The 20,117-nt window shown below is 41.3% G+C and overlaps 1 protein-coding gene across 1 annotated transcript in view; it reads right to left on the minus strand.

The window, feature by feature from the left end:
- mapk1 (mitogen-activated protein kinase 1) overlaps nucleotides 1–16,524 on the minus strand; it is a 49,857-nt gene extending 33,333 nt beyond the window's left edge. Inside the window, exon 1 of the mRNA XM_078421252.1 lies at nucleotides 16,328–16,524. Within this exon, the coding sequence (XP_078277378.1) occupies nucleotides 16,328–16,506 (179 nt within the window). The 5' untranslated portion in view covers nucleotides 16,507–16,524. The remainder of the gene's footprint in view (nucleotides 1–16,327) is intronic.
- Between the last annotated feature and the right edge of the window lie 3,593 nt (nucleotides 16,525–20,117).

Genomic DNA, 20,117 nt, shown 5'->3' on the forward strand with positions numbered 1-20,117 from the left:
AAGTTTCTTGGCATACACATAATCTGCAACCTAACTTGGTCCCTTCACACAGATGCAGAGGTCTGGCACAGAGTATTTACTTTCTTAGGCATCTGAGAAGATTCAGCAAATCCGTGAGGATCCTCTCAAACTTCTACAGATGTGCTTAAGTATTTTGACAGGATGCATCTCAGCCTGGCATGGTAGTTGACTGCCTGAACCCAAGTGATGAACATACCTCCCTCCATTAGACTGACAACTTTATTTCACCCAGTCCATCTTCAAGGTGCATATTGCATTAGGAAGACGGAAACTATCAATGATGCCTGCCACCCTGACCATTCACTTCCATTCTACATTCTAGGAGATGGTACACGAGCTTGAAAGCCAGGACATCCAACTTAACTTCTTCCCCACATCCGACTACTGCACCAAGCACTTCCTTCACACTCCCTTCCCAGGGGTGCTGTCATTTAATGGAATAACCTGTATTTTTTGTACGGTATTACACCAGATTGCACTAAAATGTTTGTACCACTCTGCCATTTTGCAATTGTCGTATTTATTATTGTACTTGTTTAATTTGTCTATTCTGAGCTTCATGCAAACTTTCATTGCACCCGAGTGACAAACTAATCTGCAAGATACTGTTCAGGGGATAAGGTAATTTTGAAATTAGTTCCTTGCAGCAGACACAATTGATATCACAACATACTTCAAGAATTACTTTGATCTAAAATACTCACAATTGAAAAAGGGCACCTCCAGAAGTGATCTCTGCTGCAATGCTTTAGCAACTGAACTCTTTCAACATCAAACATCAGCCAAGCTTTGCAGTCATCAGCTAAACTAGCTACAAACAGACCTTTTAAAGTATCATGGAGAGAGAGCCCTTTGAGTTCAGGTACATTTTATTTCAAAAATATAGATCCAAAGAAATCAAAGGAAATATTCACCCACACACAGTTCCTAACCCCTACCTACCTGGGATGATAGTGAAGGAGGGTGTTAAATGAAATCTAGTCTTACATTTTCTGGAACAATACAGACATTGTATACTCAAAACAGTTTGCTCATCTTTGTCCAGTACACAAGACTGATTCCCAGATAATGAACTGTGTGGCTGTCAAATCTATTTCAAAAGTAGAATGTTTTCATTTCTAATGGGTGCATGTAAACTCTTAAAAACGATCTACTATATGAAGCAGATTTAGCAGAAATCTTATCTCCACAGAACTAACTAGCTCAAACAGGAAAACTGACATAACAGATTTACCTCACTCCAGGTCAAATTCAGAACACAATTATATATTTTACAGAACTAGATTCAAAATGTAATAATTTATTTTTCAGCCTGAGTGAGCAACTTTCTTATCAAACAAATTAAACCAAGTAGACAATGAGGAATTGAAGTGGCTGTTGTCACATAATTAGCATGCAAAGTAAAAGCTGGTTAAGTTGCTGCTCGACAACTAGAAATTGCTGGAAACTCTCAGCATGTCAGGCAGTCTTCCAGTTCTGATGAAGGCTCCCACATCCTAAACAAGAGTTTCCTGCTCCATAGATGCTAACTGATCTGCTGACTGCTCCAGGTCCTTTTGATCAAGATTGGGCAAAGTCACAATTCAGTTGGGTCGTTAACTTATTGGGCAATCACCATCTCCAACACAGTCCCCAACACTCAAATCAAGATATCATGTTGCAAAGTAAGTGTTATAGAAACATAGAAAATAGGCACAGGAGCAGGCTATTCAGCCCTTTGAGCCAGCACCAACATTCAATATGATCATGGCTGATCATCCAAAATCAGTACCCTGTTCTGGCTTTTTCCTCAGATCCCTTGAGTCACTTAACCCCAAGAACGAAATCTAACTCTCTCTTGAAACTACCCAGTGAATTGGCCTCCACTGCCTTCTGTGGCAGAGAATTCCACAGACACACAACTCTCTGGGTGAAAAAGTTTTTCCTCATCTCAATCCTAAATGGCCTATCCCTTATTCTTAAATTGTGACCCCCCCTGGTTCTGGACTCCACCAACATTGGGAACATTTTTCCTGCATCTACCCTGTCCAATCCACTGCCACCCAGCTTTGTGTCATCTGCAAACTTAGAGATGCTACATTAAAATTCCTTGTCTAAATTGTTAATATCCATAATGTTTGGGACAAAGACTCATCATTTATTTATTTGCCTCTGTGCTCCACAATTTGAGAAGATTTGTAATAGAAAAAAAATCACATGTGATTAAAATGCACATTGTCAGATTTTTATTAAAGGGTATTTTTTATACATTTTGGTTTCACCATGTAAAAATTTCAGCTGTGTTTATACGTAGTCCCCCATTTCAGGGCACCATAATGTTTGGGACACATGGCTTCACAGGTGTTTGTAATTGCTCAAGTGTGTTTAAATGCCTCCTGAATGCCAGTATAAGAAAGCTCTCAGCACCTAGTCTTTCCTCCAATCATTCCATCACCTTTGGAAACTTTTATCGCTGTTTGTCAATGTGAGGACCAATGTTGCACCAATGAAAGTCAAAGAAGCCATTATGAGACTGAGGAACAAGAATAAAACTGTTAGAGACATCAGCCAAATCTCAGGCTTCCCAAAATCAACTGTTTGTAACATCAGCTTACTAATCGTAAAGGGACTGGCAGGCCAAGGAAGACCTCCACAGCTGATGACAGAAGAATTCTCTCTATAATAAAGAAAAATTCCCAAACACCTGTCCGACAGATCAGAAACACTCTTCAGGAGTCAGGTGTGGATTTGTCAATGACCACTGTCCGCAGAAGACTTCATGAACAGAAATACAGAGGCTACACTGCAAGATGCAAACCACTGGATAGCTGCAAAAATAGGATGGCCAGGTTACAGTTTGCCAAGAAGTACTTAAAAGAGCAACTAAAGTTCTGGAAAAAGATCTTGTGGACAGATGAGACGAAGATTAACTTGTATCAGAGTGATGTCAAGAGCAAAGTATGGAGGAGAGAAGGAACTGCCCAAGATCCAAAGCATACCACCTCATCTGTGAAACACGGTGGTGGAGGTGTTATGGCCTGGGCATGTATTGCTGCAGAAGGTCTTGCAGACCTCCCAACATCTGATTTTACAAATTCATAATTTTGATGTGCAAAATTCAGAATTTTACATCAAAATTCATAATATGGTGCGTAATGCAACTTTTCAGCAAAAACAAGTATGCACGCCAAAAGCGCATATGCGTTGTGCTACATTCATGTGTGAAAAACAACTATTATTTCCAACAGTCTGTGGTTCTTGGACTACATGTACAATGTCAGGCCGGTCATGAGTATATTTTGTATTCATAGAAAAGTTATTGAACAGAAATACTTTTTGCAACACAAAGAAAAAATTGTTTTGTTTTGTTTTTTCTATTGTGCTTTTTCCTTGCATATCCCAATTCCCTTGGTATTGAATAAAAGAATAATGGTCATAAAATGTAAGACTATGTTATGAAGAAAGTGTTTAATTTAAAACTGCACATACCTAATTTCATTGAAGATATACTTGCTCCAGTGGTCTTCAACAGCAAATCACATCGGGGCCGGCGGCGGGGCTGGGGCCAGCAGCGGGGCTGGGGCCAGCAGCACGGTGAACCATGTGTTTTGCGGAAATAGGAGAGGCAAAATCGGAATGGCGGAAATGAAATAAGAAAGCGGAAACATTCCGCCAAATTCGGAAGGGTTGGCTCACATATCTTCATTGATGATACAACTGCTGATGGTAGTAGCATAATGAATTCTGGAGTGTATCGACAGATCCTATCTGCTCAAGTTCAAACAAATGCCTCAAAACTCATTGGCCGGCACTTCATTCTTCAGCAAGACAATGATCCCAAACATACTGCTAAAGCAACAAAGGAGTTTTACAAAACTAAAAAATGGTCAATTCTTGACAGGACAAGTCAATCACCCGATCTGAACCCAATTGAGCATGCCTTTTATATGCTGAAGAGAAAACGGAGGGGAACTAGCCCCCAAAACTAGCATAAGCTAAAGATGGCTGCAATACAGGTCTGCTATAGCATCACCAGAGAAGACACCCAGCAACTGGTGATGTCCATGAATCGCAGACTTCAAGCAGTCATTGCATGCAAAGGATATGCGACACAATACTACATTCACTTACATGACATTGCTGTGTCCCAAACATTATGGTGCCTTGAAACGGGGGGGATTATGTAGGAACTGCTATAATTTCTACATGGTGAAACCAAAATGTATAAAAATTGCCTTTATTAAAATCTGACAATGTGCACTTTAACCACATGTGATTTTTTCTATTACAAATCTAAAATTGTGGAGTACAGAGGCAAATAAATAAATGTCTGTCCCAAACATTATGGAGGGCATTGTACAAGAAACTACAGCTTATGGCCTAATCATTTTGAAAGCTATACACACTCTTTCGTGCAGAGTATGAAACCATAAAAAATGAAACAACCTCATCAGGTTGTTTGTCCCTGCCCTGCCATTCAATAGGATTATGGCAAATCTTGCATTAAGCCCTCACTCTTGTCTTATCCCCATAACTAGATTTCCTTACATCCAAGTAGTATTGCTTGAAACTTTGAATACATGCAACTGAACCTCCACAGACCACTCCCCACCCACCCTCCCTCTCACACAAAGAAGCCTCAGTCCTAAATGACAAATACCTTCCTTCATACCCATCTTCAGTTTCTAGACTAACGAGTCCAATTAAATTCGGCATTAAATTCTCGCATCCCATTTCAGAATCATGCAAGTTAATAAGCCTTCTCCTCATTCTTGAGGTCCAGTAGGTACAGGCAAATAATCTAATCTTATGCTACAATTTCTCAATCTATTGAATCTCTGCTGCATTTGCATATGGACACCATTGACAGTCATCCCAAAAACCTGTACAATTCCTGCAAGAGTTTTTACACACCTTCAAAACATGCTGGTGGGCGGCATTGATTAATTAGCAATGTGCTTTTGGAATACCAAGTGACAGCAGCATTTTCCAGCAATGTCCTCAGTTGAAGTGCAAAATTTAGCTTTTTAAAAAAAAAAAAGACATAATTTGAGATGTGGAAATGCCAGTAATGTCCTTTATTACCCTGAACTTGAGCTGTGGATCACAATACAAATACTGATCACATCAGCAGCAAAATTAAGCCTGCCATTCACTCCCCAATTATCAGAAATGTAGACCTTTACTCTAGTACCCTTTACCACTCACTGTATGCACTACTTGATACATTCAGATTATCAATGATGATCTCTTCAGTACAAAATCTAGGCAAGATTTTGATCTACATACGCTGATACTTGAGGGATTTATTGCTGCAGCGAACAAGGAAGATGGTTTGCAAACATCAAAACACGTCAGCAAAAAACAACCATAGATAATGGAATACAAAGCTAAGACTGAAGATAAGCAATTATTTAATTTCTACATTTATCTACCAACACGTAGGCTGTTGCGATCATGATATCGCAGCATCCACATTGGCCTCTGAGAACCCTCCTGTCTACTTCCTTTCCCTCTCATTAATCTACCCCTTAAATATATCAACCTTTCACTTTAGAAGTTAAAGTCAACATGCAGATTAATGAACAAGGTATTGTGGCCTCAAGCCTAATGTTGTTCTCAGTTGATAACAAGATTGTTTAGCTAATCCAAAAACACCAAGACTACTGAATTAGTCGGCTTATACAATGTAACGCAGATGGGAGGTCTATTCTGAGATACAGCTGCGCACGTTATCAAATTGGATCATTTAAGCAAGTGTGGCAAGAAAGTTAATTTAACCTCTTAATGGAGACGGCGCTGAGTGTAACACTACTTTTATGGCTTTAAACCACTGTGATGCATAGAAACACAATCAAACATTTCCATATACTTTCCATGTTAGTCTCATTAATTTAATCAAGATCTTATCAGATTAATACCAGTCATAAGTGATTATGTTCCTCCTCAAATATCATTAAATTGTTGGATAAGCATTTTTTAATCTTTCAAGACCACTTTAGAAAAAAATAAACCATTAATGCCAAGCGCCTTTTGCATTAGGTCAATTCTGCAGTTATTTCACTTTGGATTAAAGCTGACTAGGATCTTCACTACCACTGGCTTCAACCTCGATGGCTTTAAGATTGGAACAAAAGTCAGTGTGGTTACAATAACCAAAATGTGAAATTACTTCAATGAAAACAGTTCCTCTCAGTATTGCATATTCAGGATCTTTTCCCCACAACACAAATATACATAATACACTATAATGAACAATTCAACACGATTCATTGCAATAGAAAGGTTGAAATTAAAATGGAAAGCATTTTTTCCATTTCTGCAACAAGATGCCAGGCATTTCAATAAGAATCTCTCGTTGCCACATGCACATGGTTAGTAATACAGCAGAATTTTAGGTATATCTCCTCCCACTTCATCTCTTGCACGCAATTCAAGTAAAACCAGTATCCATGCTTAATTAGTCGTAATCTGTGAATGGTCCCATACTTCATTGTCTTCATTTTGAGGGCAAAAAAGGTGGAAAATATGACGGTGGTAATACTCAGTCAAGGCAGAAGACGGAGGGTTCTAAACATGAGTAGATAAGTCAACATTAAGGCACCACTGCTAGAGGTGGCTTCATTTGATGCAATTGTCCTGTAGTTAGCTGTAACAATAAGCAACAGAAACTGAACAGTTATACTCATGCCAAATAAATATGCCTACCAAAATGATCCATCCTCTTTATGTGTATTGGAAAGCTCATTTTACAACTTCAGAACATCCTAGAGCTTTACTGTAACTAAATACTTTGAAGTCACTGTTGTAATATCTTTGCTTCTCATTGGAACAAAATTCTGCTACTGCCCCAAGCCCATAAATAAAATGGAATAGGAATCTCCACCAACAAACCACAAACCCTCCAAGTTTTGTTACATCAGTAACGAATAAAGCTTTAAATTCCTCACCAAATAAGCACTCCTCAAATGCAAAAAGGCCAATGCCATCAACAGAACTGCTTTGGAGCCATTACAAAAATCAAACAGTGCAAGAGCGGAATTATTAGTAAACAGTTATTAACCCAGGGTACTTCCGTGGTCTTGTCATTTCAACTGTCAGACTTAACTCCACCCACCTACTTCCCCAATAGCCCATCACATTTTCAACATATAGAAAACAAAAGAAACTGTTAAACACAATTATTATTTCTAAAGAGTCCTAATGGTTTTGAAGGAGATTAAGTATTGGTTGTAGCTTTTGAATTCTAAGTTATATTTAGTCTATCAAGTCAGATTTTGAAATGTCGCTGTCTAGATACTATTTGCACAGAGGATTTGACAGCACTCATGCTTCTAACTCCTACTGTGAATCTCTGCTAAGAAAGCCCAACAAGCATTCTAGATTAGAACCAGAACCAGGGAACAGAGTCTAATAATAAAGGGGAGGCCATTTGAAACTGAGGTGAGAAGAAACTTTTTCACCCAGAGTTGTGAATTTGTGGAATTCTCTGCCACAGAAGGCAGTGGAGGCCAATTTACTGGATGAATTTAAAAGAGAGTTACATAGAGCTCTTGGGGCTAGTGGAATCAAGGGATATGGGGAGAAGGCAGGCACAGGTTATTGATTGTAGATGATCAGCCATGATCACAATGAATGACGGTGCTGGCTCGAAGGGCCAAATGGCATCCTCCTACACCTATTTTCTATGTTTCTATTACAATCATACAAACAAAACTCACTTATTGAAAATAGTGGACTATAACCATCATTTGGGAAAGAAAGCCATAGTTTCAGTTACAACAAGGCAATTCTGACTGATCACCCAAATCAGCAGGAATGCTCCTCTTAATCTGCTCACAAGAAACCACAGCTCTTCTGCATATGAAAAATGAAAATAGAAAGAGTCCGGCATTGTGTATACAAAACTGAAGCAATAAATCACCACGGAAGACTCTATTGTGAATCATGACACAAAGCCATCTCAGTCGCAAGGTAAACAAAAGCAGTAGAACCTGCTCAGCTAATGGAATGAAAAAAGTGTTGGAGTACCACACCTATTGTATCCGCTGTTCCAGATGGCACCTCATTTATTGTATCCACTGTTCCAGATGTCAACTTCTCTACATCGGCAGACCAAACGCAGGCTCGGCGATCGTTTCGCTCAACACCTTTGCTCAGTCCGCCTTAACCAACCTGATCTCCCAGTGGCTCAGCATTTCAACTCCCCCTCCCACTCCCAGTCTGACCTTTGTCATGGGCCTCCTCCATTGTCATAGTGAGGCCCACCGAAAATTGGAGGAACAGCATCTCATATTTCACTTGGGCAGCTTACACCCCAGCGGTATGAACATTGATTTCTCTAACTTCAGATAGTTCCTCTGTCCCTCTTTCCCCTCTCCCTTCCCAGTTCTCCCACTGTCTTCCTGTCCCCAACTACATCCTATTTTTGTCCCATCCCCCTCCCCTGACATCAGTCTGAAGTAGGGTCTCGACCCGAAACATCACCCATTCCTTCTCTCCTGAGATGGCCTGAGCCGCTGAGTTACTCCAGCATTTTGTGATACCCTGGAGTAACTCAGCAAGTCAGGCAGCATCTCCAGAGTGTATGGATAGGTGACGTTTCAGCATTGAGATCCTTCCACAGACTCAATGGAAGAACCCAAATGGGAGGGGCAAAAGATCGTAATTGGTTTCAATCTTACAAGTACTAGTCATGTACAAGGTCTCTCTTGAGAAGTGATCAGAAATGTGGAAAGATTAGCATCTCATGGATGACCGTTATTTCAAACTTTTATACCAAAACTTTATTTTTTGTGACTTAGAATAAAACCTCAGCACTTAGCCTTCCGTTGCCAAAATGAGGATTCCAATGGCAACATATCTTGAGACTGCATGGCAGCAAATCAGTCAAGATTTATCATTACTTCAAGTAACCTTTGCTTTCCCTCTCTCCATCCCACCCCATCCTGATTCTCAGACTAGTTTCACTATCCTCCTGATTAGATTTTACCAATTGTATGCCTCGTTGTCACCTTCCCCATAGCTAACATTCAACCATTCTGAATTTTCCTTGACTTTGTCCCCTTTGATCTGTGCTTTCACATCTTGTCCTTCCATATCCCGATGTCTCCCTCTCCCGACTTTCAGTCGGAAGAACGGTCTCGTCCCGAAATGGCAACCATTCCTTTTCTCCAGGGATGCTGCCTGTTCCACTGAGTTATTCCAGTATCTTGTCTATCTTTTTATTATATTCAGAATATCTTAATAGTTTAGCCTGAACTTTGGTCACCTGTACAGTCGCACATGAACATTCACAAAAATGAATATTTGAATAGCTAAAACTCAAGGATGCGGGCTGACAGATGGGAAATAGAATTAGATTTAATCACCTTCCTCTTGGCCACTTCCTCGAGATTGACGACGACTTGATTCTACTCTGAAGTAGAGTTCGAGGTGACATACGAGGCCAATGGAGAAACTGTAGACGAGGCAGAAACTGACTATTAGTGGCAGGTAGTGAGCTCTCTCTTATCTAGGACCATGGCCTTGAATTCTTCATATCAACCAAAACACTCCTCTACTTTGAGTGACCCTGGGCGAAAGATTCACAGGATTCAGTGGTATTGAAGCACTTTTTCAAAGTAGTTTTGGGCACATTCTTGAATCTTTTCTGAGTACTTGGAATTTCCTCCATGACAGAATTCAGAAATACACCTGTGTCAGAAGTCCAACAGGCATGTGAGCAACAAAGTCTGCCTAATGTAGCAAACAGAATAACATATTTGGGAAGGGTTACTAACATTAATTCACTATGAGATTTTGAAGAGACAGTGTTGGTGGTATTTTTCCAGTGGCTTGAGATGCCTCCTGTGGGTAGTTATGTTCAGAACCATAAAAGGAAGAGATCTGTACCGTGTGGTTGGCAGAGATTTAGGCCAGGTCTGAGGTCTTTATCTTCAAATCTTTTCCTCAGTCTGTACCGGTAGATACAAAGATGCTATTGCAATTTCTAATGGTTACAACATTTTCAAAAGATTTGATAGCTAGAATATGGTATTACATCAATGTAGTTTAATATTCTTGAATACAGTTTAATGGTTTACGACTGTGGATTTAAGACTTCAAAATAACAGGCTGCGGGAGATTGTGCCTACATTGCTGAAAAAAACCCATGAGATAAGGCAGCTAGAATTCAAAATAAGGAGCTCTAATGTATATTGAAAAACAAAGAGCATTAACGGAAATAAGCACAAATGGACATGAACGACAATCACACGTAGGTCTAACTCTCCACCACACATTGCATAGATGTCATAGACATTAACCAGGTGGTAATGCAGAGAATTACAGTAGACATTGATCAGTTAGGGAATTGGGCAGATGAATGGCCTGGGGAATGTTGTAGGTGTACAGCTAGATAGGGGCATGAAGGTGGCTTTTGGCATACTGGAATTCATTGGTCAGGGAATTGAGTATGGAAACTGGGAGGTTTTGTTATTATCTTACAAAACATTAGTGAGGCCACACGGAGCAGTGTGTTCAGTTATGGTCACCCTGCTATAGGAAAGATGGTGTTAAGGTGGAAAGGATTTACGAGGATGTTGCCAAAACTCGAGAGGTTAGGCAGGCTAGGACTTTATTCCTTGGAGCACAACGTCAAGAGGTGATCTCATAGAGTATAAAATCATGAGTGGAATAAATAGAGTGAATGCAGTCTTTTTTCCAGGTAGGGAAAACAAGAAAGAGAAAAGTGAGTGGAAAGATGTAATAGGAACCTGACGGGCAACATTTTCACAGAGGGTGGTGGGTTATGGAACAAGATGCCAGGCGAAGTAGTTGACGCAGGTACAATAACATTTAAAATACATCTGAATAGGTACATGGTTAGGAAAGGTTTAGAGGAATATGGAAGTTGTTAAGAGTAGTGAGATCATTTGAAGTCTTCCAGACATGTGGAAAGAGAATGGACAAATGGGGACATGATAGAATCGAATTACGAGAAGATGAATTCAACAAGGTTCAAACAGTACAAGGACAGTTCTGCTTTCCACAAAGACCACTCACTCCATAGTTCTCTGGTTTGCCCATCTCTCCCCAAGCACTTTTCCCTTCAACTGCAGCAGGTGCAACAACTGTCCCCACACCACCACCCTCACCAAGCACTTGCATTCTGTCTGTGGGACAACTGGAGCTCCCGGTTGCTAACCACTTCATTTCCCCTTCCCGTACCAACCTGTCTGTCCTCGCCTTGAAGTAATGCCCCAATCTGAAATGTCACCTATCCATTTCCTTTTTCTCCACAGCTGCCTGACTCACTCAAGATTCCACATCTGCAGTCTCGTATATCTGCCAAATTCGACCAACTTGTTTATCACATTGCTCAATTATTCTCTGACATGGTGTCAACTTTTCTCTAGCTACATTCCTACAAAACCCCTTAAATCACTTCTTGTAAATGCAAGATGTTACGATAAAGGTTGATATCAATCACTCACAAAGAATACCCATGATGCAGCATTTCAGTAATCTCATTAATTATACTTGCTCAAGTTCATATGGTCAGATTACAAAAATATAAAACATCAGGGATGACAGTCCAAAACCTGCCTCACAGGAGGAGCAACCAGGTAAAAACATATACCAAGTATTCAAGTATCCTTTGAAACCACACATGTTGTAGCTAAATGGTCCGTGGCCATTTATGTACACCTCAATTTACCCATGGGTAATTTAGAGAGATTTCTTCAGAGCACTATAAACACAAATGCTTGAAATATTTGAATATGGAGATAGCAAAGATGTCAACCAGGTAAATTTCCAGAGTTTAAAACATATGCAACTTTTGAGATAAAGTATTTCATTTACTTCTCTAAATAGACTGCAACGCAAACCCCATAAACTTGGGAGCATGGATTTATTTTAGCTTTGAGAAGTTGGTAAAGAATCTGAAGCTTTACAAGATACACAACCACATGTAGACCAATTGCACAGGAATGCTTCACAGCAGCCGTAAGGTGAAGTGCAATTCTGTAGAGAATAGAAAGTACTTCCATGTTTCAGCAGATATTTTACATACAATTTGGAAGGTCACAACATTGAAGTTCAATACAAGATCACCTGTTGTTCACAAATCTCAAATTTTCTTTTTATTGCATGGGTTTATGATTCTGGTATAACTATCAACCAAGTGCTGTTTCACCAGCTAACACTAAGTGTTGTATTTCTTTAATGAAAGAAAGATTTTGGCAGCTTCCTGCCTTCACAATATCATCACTGGCAGAATAGCTAGGTCAAAGTATGCAGAGACAATGATTGTCACCTTTTGCCATAGTGCTTTTGCCAATGTATTTTGCTTGTTTACTATGGTCCCAAACACAGGAGGGTCAGTTAACAGAGCACCCACACTTAAGATCATCAATAGCAGAACCAGACGAAATATGACAATTTCATTAAACGCTGGTAATTGTTATGATCCAAATTCCAATGAAAGAATCCCATAAACCAATTGGATGATACTGCAAAGGAAATTAAAGATATAATTGGAAGAGAGTTCAGGGTAAGAACAGGCAAGTGGAATTAATTGGACAGCTCTTTCAAAGACACAATGGACAAAATGGCTGTCCTCTGCTCTGTACAAGTAATTTCATCTTAGTTCATTGACAAGTAATGCAAGCTCAAAAATTTCTTGACCATCTGTTTTCAGCAAATCAATGAGAATTAATGAATACTGGAATCATTTATCCACTACTAATAAAGGTGTTTGTTAGGTACAAAGTAACATTCCATTGTACTGAGCAAAAAGAGATGTAGAGGAAGCATATCAAGCAGCATTTGTGGAGGGAATGGACAGATGATATTTCAGGTCAGAACCCTTCTCCACAGATGCCTGATCCACTAGGTTCCTCCCACACTTTGTTTTTTTACTCAAGATTCCAGCATCTGCAATTTCTTGTTTCCATTGTAGTTTTGACAGCAAATGAACACCAAATCCTGTGTCAGAAGAGGTACGAAACTGCAGACCAATTTATGCAGTAGGTTTAAATGGGGAACACCTCCATCAGCCAGAGCTCTGATGAAATGATATATTGTATGTTGAAAATATAGTTTTTAGTTAAAAATCTTTAGAAAAAATGTTGACAAACATGCCAAAGTGGAAAGATTCGAAATAGGCTTCAAAGGGACAAACAAATAAACACTAATATAATGAGGGATGAACAGTAGAAATTCTGCGACATTATAAACTCGTGTGATGCTGTCAGAAAGGATATTTTCATGTAAACAAATTTTAACAATATACAATTCTCCTTTCCGTAATAGATTAAAAAACCCCATTTCATAACACAAGGACCAAACAAGTCAACTCAGTAACCATATGGAGAAATATTTAAAGGTGACAAGAAAAGTTGATAAGTGGTTTTAAAACAAAGGGACAAATTTAGAAATAGAGGAACAGTATACAACAGTGATTATGTTGTAACTTTATATAATCAATGGACAGATCTCAGCTGGAGTATTAAGGACAATTCTGGTCAAGAATAATACCTACTGAAAAGATGATTATGAAAATATATACAGGTGAATTATTAGGATGCCATTAAGAACAGGGAATTTAGGTTTTCAAATGAAAGACCTGACCATCATTGGCAGGGCTAACAATTCTTAACTACTCGAGCAGCAATCATTGCAAGTCTTGTAAAGAACAGCCAAAAATACTATCCTTATGGTCAATCGGTCAATAATCCGAGGTTGTTTTATAAAATGTTGGCAAAACATCAACACGCGAGACAAAAATAATCAGTTTCCTCAGCTTGCAGACTTAGAAAGACGTGGAAGCTCTTTTCACGTAGTTTCAAGAAACTGTGCAGATACTTAAAAAAATGGTAACAGAAGGTTGCAGACAAAATGCAGGGATGTGGAAAAAAGTTGTTTCATAGAGTCAGCAGAGACAAAGAAAAGAATAGGCAGTTTCTTCACTACTAGTCTTTGATTCTACAGCAGGAAGGCTTGTAGAACAAAGATAGCGAGAGCCTAGCTCTAGTTATTTGAAGCACATTCACTGTATGAATACCTGTATTTAGTTCATTGAATTTACACACAAGGCCTTCTGTATAGAAGTCTCGAAGGATTGCTACTAGAACTACATAGAAGGAATTTTAATTCATTTTCTAGAAACAAATGTGACACATTCATAATTAAACACTGAATTTAGGCATATGCTCTGATGTTTCACGTGAACCATTCAACCGACCAAAAAAGTTAAACATTACTTAATGCACAAGGGTACTTTGGGGAACAGAGCAAATTCAAAACAAAGTCCAAATTTGCCTGATAATAATGATTAAATTATTGTGCTCAGGATAAATGATGGCAAACTGATATAGAATCTTTGCAAATATAGTCTGCACTCCACAGAAACCAAAAAGTGTTCAAATGTGGACTACTAACTCAAAAGGCAACATTTTAATACAACAATTAGAAATTTTATACAACCCATTAGTGAAGGCATCTTAAACAACAAGAGCCATATAATAGATGGACAATATGGCACTTACGTAGCTTCCCCATTTGTCGCCCATTCACATGCATTTCACATTTTATGACAGAGGGGCAATTAATCACACTATTAGCTTAAGATAATTCAAAACACTCAGTCTAAATTTAAAACAGAAACTACAAAATGTTTATCACTATAATTTATTTTCCATGGGGAGTGATAAAATCAAGTTGTGCTATGATGCCATGTTTTATTTCAGCAGTAAATCAAACTGGTTAGGTCATTAGACTAATTGTCTAATTGGACAAATAGTTATGCCATGAAAAGTGCAACAGCAAGCCATTTTCACATGAAAACAATACATTATTCAAATTTATTTGAATACATAATTAAAGCAAAAGCTTTAATCCTAAAAGCCTAATTCTGTGACAAAACCCACAGCTTTTAGCAATATATTTTTTTTAAATGTTTAAACTGAATGTTTTACTTGGGTTAACACCAAACCTCTGCAGACTATAAGACATAAGACTTCTATTCGTTACTAAAAAAGCCAAAGTGACAAGTGGTCAATTGAATTAATAAGGTGATAGGCTCTGGGGTACTCTCTTCTGATGATACACAAAAAGCTGGAGTAACTCAGCGGGACAGGCAGCATCTCTGGAGAAGGAATGGGTGACGTTTTGGGTCGAGACCCTTCTTCTGATATTCGCTTTGAAACCACTGCTGGAAACTGCATGGACATCTAGCAAAAAATAATTCAGGCAGACCTGCCACTATGTAAACCACAAATAGGCATAAATCTGCTCAGTAGACAGACTAATGAAAAATGGCCACTTAGACAAAGTAATGAAGGCTGTCAATGATATCAACTCAGCAAAAATCATTAGCTTACAATTCAAAAACATTGTTGAATCCCCTAGCCATAGGCATCTTTCAACAAAAATTGATACAAATATTAAACTCTTGTAAGGGTCACTCACGGCATATCTTCAGTGCATTTGAGACTATGCAAACTGCAAATGCCAGTTACACTGCAACTTACATTATATAATGTGCAACAGTACCAATTTTACAAGCTCAGGCAAGCAGCTCAATTTCTTGCCTGTTACAGCAGGCAAATCATCTGTAAACTTTAGCAGAAACTATCCCTAACTCTCCACACTTGAAACATCACCATTTGTTACTTTTGCTGATGATGCGGTACAACACAGGGCTCATAAAATTATTAAATGGATCAAGATTAGTTGGCAGATGCATATTTAGATTCTCAATTTTACAGGTTATTTAGATCCATGTGTGCAAAAACATAGAATTTTAGATACCATCAACTGTGTTTGCAGTACAGCTCCAAAACAGTAAACAGACTTCAGAATGTCATCAAAACTTACTTCTAATTTGAATACCATAATTATAACCACGCCCTGATTTTAAGATACTTTCCATATTCCAGTTTCCCACATCATCAATATATACCTATATCCTCTACACCTAGGTCTTTCTTCCCAGTCACATTCCCCGGAAATATCTTTCCTCTCCAAACACCTGAAAGTCTCTTAAACTTCGCTCTTTCCCTTCATTTTGCACGGTCCCAACATACCATCCATCATCTAACTCCAGTTGATCTAAACCTCGCAAATGTCCCGATTTCTTAAACGCACCTTATTTGCCACCATCCCTTCTTTCCTCAGTCAAATTTCTGAGGGATTCCGCCTTTCTCCGTTCTGCTGTTTCTCCACCCTCCCTCCCTCCCTCCCCAAATCTGGCCTTATCGCACAGCCCTTGCCATTCCCACTGCGGCCTCCAGGCCTCTCCCATTTTGGCCCTCCCCAACACTTCAGATGTTGGACTCACCAAACCATGCCATAGGCTCCCTCGCCGATATAGCTGAGGTTGGTGTACCGAGGTCCTGTATCGAACACCTGCCCACGGATCACTTCGGGCCCGCTTACGCACTGAGACAAAGTCTGCGCGGCCGCCATCTTACTCAGAGCACCCGGAATGGCCAAGGTTGGTGCCGATTGGATTGTCATGCGCACCGCAGCGAGCAGAGCGATTGGCTCACTGTAAACCACCTGACTTGCACCGCACGACGTGTAATGCGATTGGACGGAGGTCGACCACATGACCTTCTTTGCCAACGGAGACGCTGATTGGACGACAAAGGAGTACCTTTGACCAGCAGCGATCGACGAATGATCTGGTTGACAACACCCAGCGAGCAATCCGATTGGCCAGTCACAGGCCACACGAGTCCCGTGAGTTGTTGAACAACTCGAATGGGGGGGGCTCAGCCACCAACATCACGTGACCGCGAGATCAGAAAGCGCGGTAATTTCTGGGCGGTGCCCAGAATGTTCCGAGGCGTCGAACCAAAGATACCAGAGCACCAAGATGGACCACTCGACTCTGAAAACCGTAGTAGGGCATGGGTACATTTCAGCGCCATTTTAGTAGGCAGATTCTGTGTGCTAAACTGGGCAGTGTTCATAGCTCTCTACGATTTCTTCGTAGATAAAATTATCAATTATTTTTATTCAACTTCTTGGATAAATTGATAGTTGACATTTATAAATATTTCTTGAAGTGTTGCTGCTTCGTGATCTTTAAACTTTGGATGGTACTGATTGAATATTTGCACTAGAGACCACTCTGTATCTGGCCAATTGATCATATTTAATTAACTGTTCTTTGCTTTCTCTGTTAATTTTAATTTCACCTCCACGAGCTGTATCTCTTTTTGTTTTATTTTAAAAAGTAATGGAAGCAGAGATTAAGCATTTGCAAACAATAGAATTCTATTGTATCCACAATATAATTGAAAAGACATTTAACTTAATACTTAGAACCAAAAAAAATTCAATTGGTGAATTGATTAGTTAAAAACCCTTGACAGCCACTAAAATGACCAATGCTGCAACAGAAGCAAAAATCCAATTCAAATAGACACAGTGTTGGAGTAAATCAATTTGTAAAAAAAATTAAAGGACTTGGAGAAGGAGCACCCCCCTTAACACCGTGCTCCCAGTCAACAAGATCCCAGCCGAATATGAGATAGTATGGCGAGTCTGAAGGCTTGTACTTTGTTAAAGAAGTTTATTGCGGAAGCAATATTCAATTACAAAGGATAACAACCGAGAAGTCCTGGATGTGCGGTATGGGGTAGCGGTCTGCCGTGGTGACGGCGTTAAGACGCCGGTAATCTCCACATGGTCTCCACCCCCCAGATGCTTTGGAGACCATATGCAACGGAGAGGCCCACGGGCTGTCGGAACGACGGACAATGCCCATTTGTTCCATCTTCTGAAATTCTTCACGCGCTACCATCAGTTTGTCCGGCGGCAACCTCCGGGCCCGAGCGAAAACGGGGGGCCCCTCGGTGGAAATGTAATGGATAACGCCGTGCTTTGCAGAAGGGGCATCGAAATGCTGAACGAGCAGTTCCGGAAACTCAGCCAGGACTGCAGCATACGGGTCGGAGGCCGCGATGACGGCCTGGACAGTCGGGCTGGGCGGGGTGGCCGGCGGTGGAGCAGCGGGCTCATCGCTGCTAGCGGAGGATCGGAGGCCTTTACCTCGGACATCGGCTACTAGCGAAAAGGCCCAGAGAAAATCTGCGCCCAGGATCGCCTGACCGACTTCCGCGACGATAAACGACCATTCGTACGTGCGGGTGCCGAAAGACAGAGACATTGCCCGCGTACCATACGTACGGATGGGGCTGCCGTTGACCGCGATGAGGGTAGGTCCTCTCTTACCCGATCGGGCTTCGAGGTCGGTCGGCGGTACGATGCTGACTATGGCTCCCGTGTCGACCAAGAACTCTGTGTCTGTGAATCGATCCACGACGTAGAGGCGTCGGATCTGGCCAATCGCAACTGCCTCTATGTACGATCGGCCGAGGCATTTCCCGAGAAAGTGCAAGGTGAGCGGCAGTTGCGGGCTTCTCCACCCCATCTCAGATGATAATAACACCAGCCGCGCTTGTGCGGATCCTTTTGGCGGGGTTTCGGAGAAATGGCGGGAGTCGCGGCGCCATCTTGGTGCCGCTGCGGGCTGCCCGATGGTGCCGAGACCCTGTTGATCGAACTGTGTTTTTTCGATTTCGACGCCATGAGTGCATCGGCTTTCTCCGCATATGCCACGGGGTCCTTAAAAGAACAATCCGTGAGCATAAGCCTAACGTCTTCTGGAAGTTGCTCTCGGAATCCCTGCTCGAACATGAGGCAATCCTTGTGCTCACCTGCGCCAGCGCCAACATTTCGGCCATGAGGGCGGACGGCAGCCGATCTCCGAGATCCGGTAGGTGCATAAGCCTCTCAGCTCAATCATGCCTACTGAATCCGAAGGTTCGAAGCATGAGTACCTTCAGCTCCTCGTACTTGCCATCTGCCGGAGGGGAGGTGATGAACTGCATCACCCGCGCGGACGTCTCTGGCGGTAGGGCGCTGACCAGGTAATAATACTTCGTCTCATTCACCGAGATGTTTCTCAGGTGGAACTGCGCTTCAGCATGGGCAAACCAAAGGTGTAGTTGATGCGCCCAAAACGGAGGAAGATGAACGCTGACCGCGTTTAGCTGCGGTATGCCGGGTGTTAAAACCGAAGCAGAGGCGTCTTGTCCCTGCATGGTAGATGATCGGCTAGATCACGTTGGGGTCACCAATATGGCGAGTCTGAAGGCTTGTACTTTGTTAAAGAAGTTTATTGCGGTAGCAATATTCAATTACAAAGGATAACAACCGAGATTACAGACGACCATTAACTCAAAATTATTCACATCGAAGTTCTCTTCCCACTGACTGGTTTTGGGCGCCAAAACCACCACGTGACCTCGCTGGCCAATCCGAGGGTTCGACTCTCAGGACCAATCCCTATGGTCGCTACAATAGACACAAATTGCTGCAGTAACTCAGCGGGTCAGGTAGCTTCTCTGGAGAAAATAGCAGAGGTGGTGTTTCGGGGCGGGATCCTTCTTCAGATTCCATAGCAGATTCTTTACCTCAGATGATTTTTTTAATAAACTGCAGACGTTGGAATCCGGAAATCAAGATTTTGGGAAAAATCAGTGGGGGAGGTAGCATGTATGAAAAGAGAAAGGGATGTCCTCATTCTTCACGGAATGGGGGTTCCCCTCTTCCTCACAATGGTCAGTACCCTGCAGCTGTGTTCTTGCACTCCTCCCAGTCGCAACAGGGAGAAAATCAGACCTCACCTTTCACCCCATCAGCGGTCGCATACAGCACCTAATTCTCCAACATTTTCGCTACCTCCAACGAGATCCCACCACAAGCCACATCTTTCCATCGCCACCCCTTTCCACAGAGATTGTTCCCTATGCAACTCCCTGGTTAACTCATCCCTTCCCACCCAAACCACCCCCTCTCCCGATACTTTCCCCTCCAACCGCAGGTGATACAACACCTGTCCCTATACCACGTCCCTCGACCAAGGACCCCGACAGTCCTTTCAGGTGAGGCAGAAATTCACTTGCACCTCCTCCAACCTCATCTACTGTATCCTCTGTTCCAGGTGGGAACTCCTATATATCGGCAAGACCAAGCCCAGGCTCGGCGATCATTTCGCTGAACACCTCCGCTCAGTCCGCCTAGACCTACATGCTCTCCCAGTTGCTAAACACTTT

The sequence above is a fragment of the Rhinoraja longicauda genome, chromosome 25 (assembly GCF_053455715.1).
Source record: "Rhinoraja longicauda isolate Sanriku21f chromosome 25, sRhiLon1.1, whole genome shotgun sequence".
Lineage (NCBI taxonomy): Eukaryota > Metazoa > Chordata > Chondrichthyes > Rajiformes > Arhynchobatidae > Rhinoraja > Rhinoraja longicauda.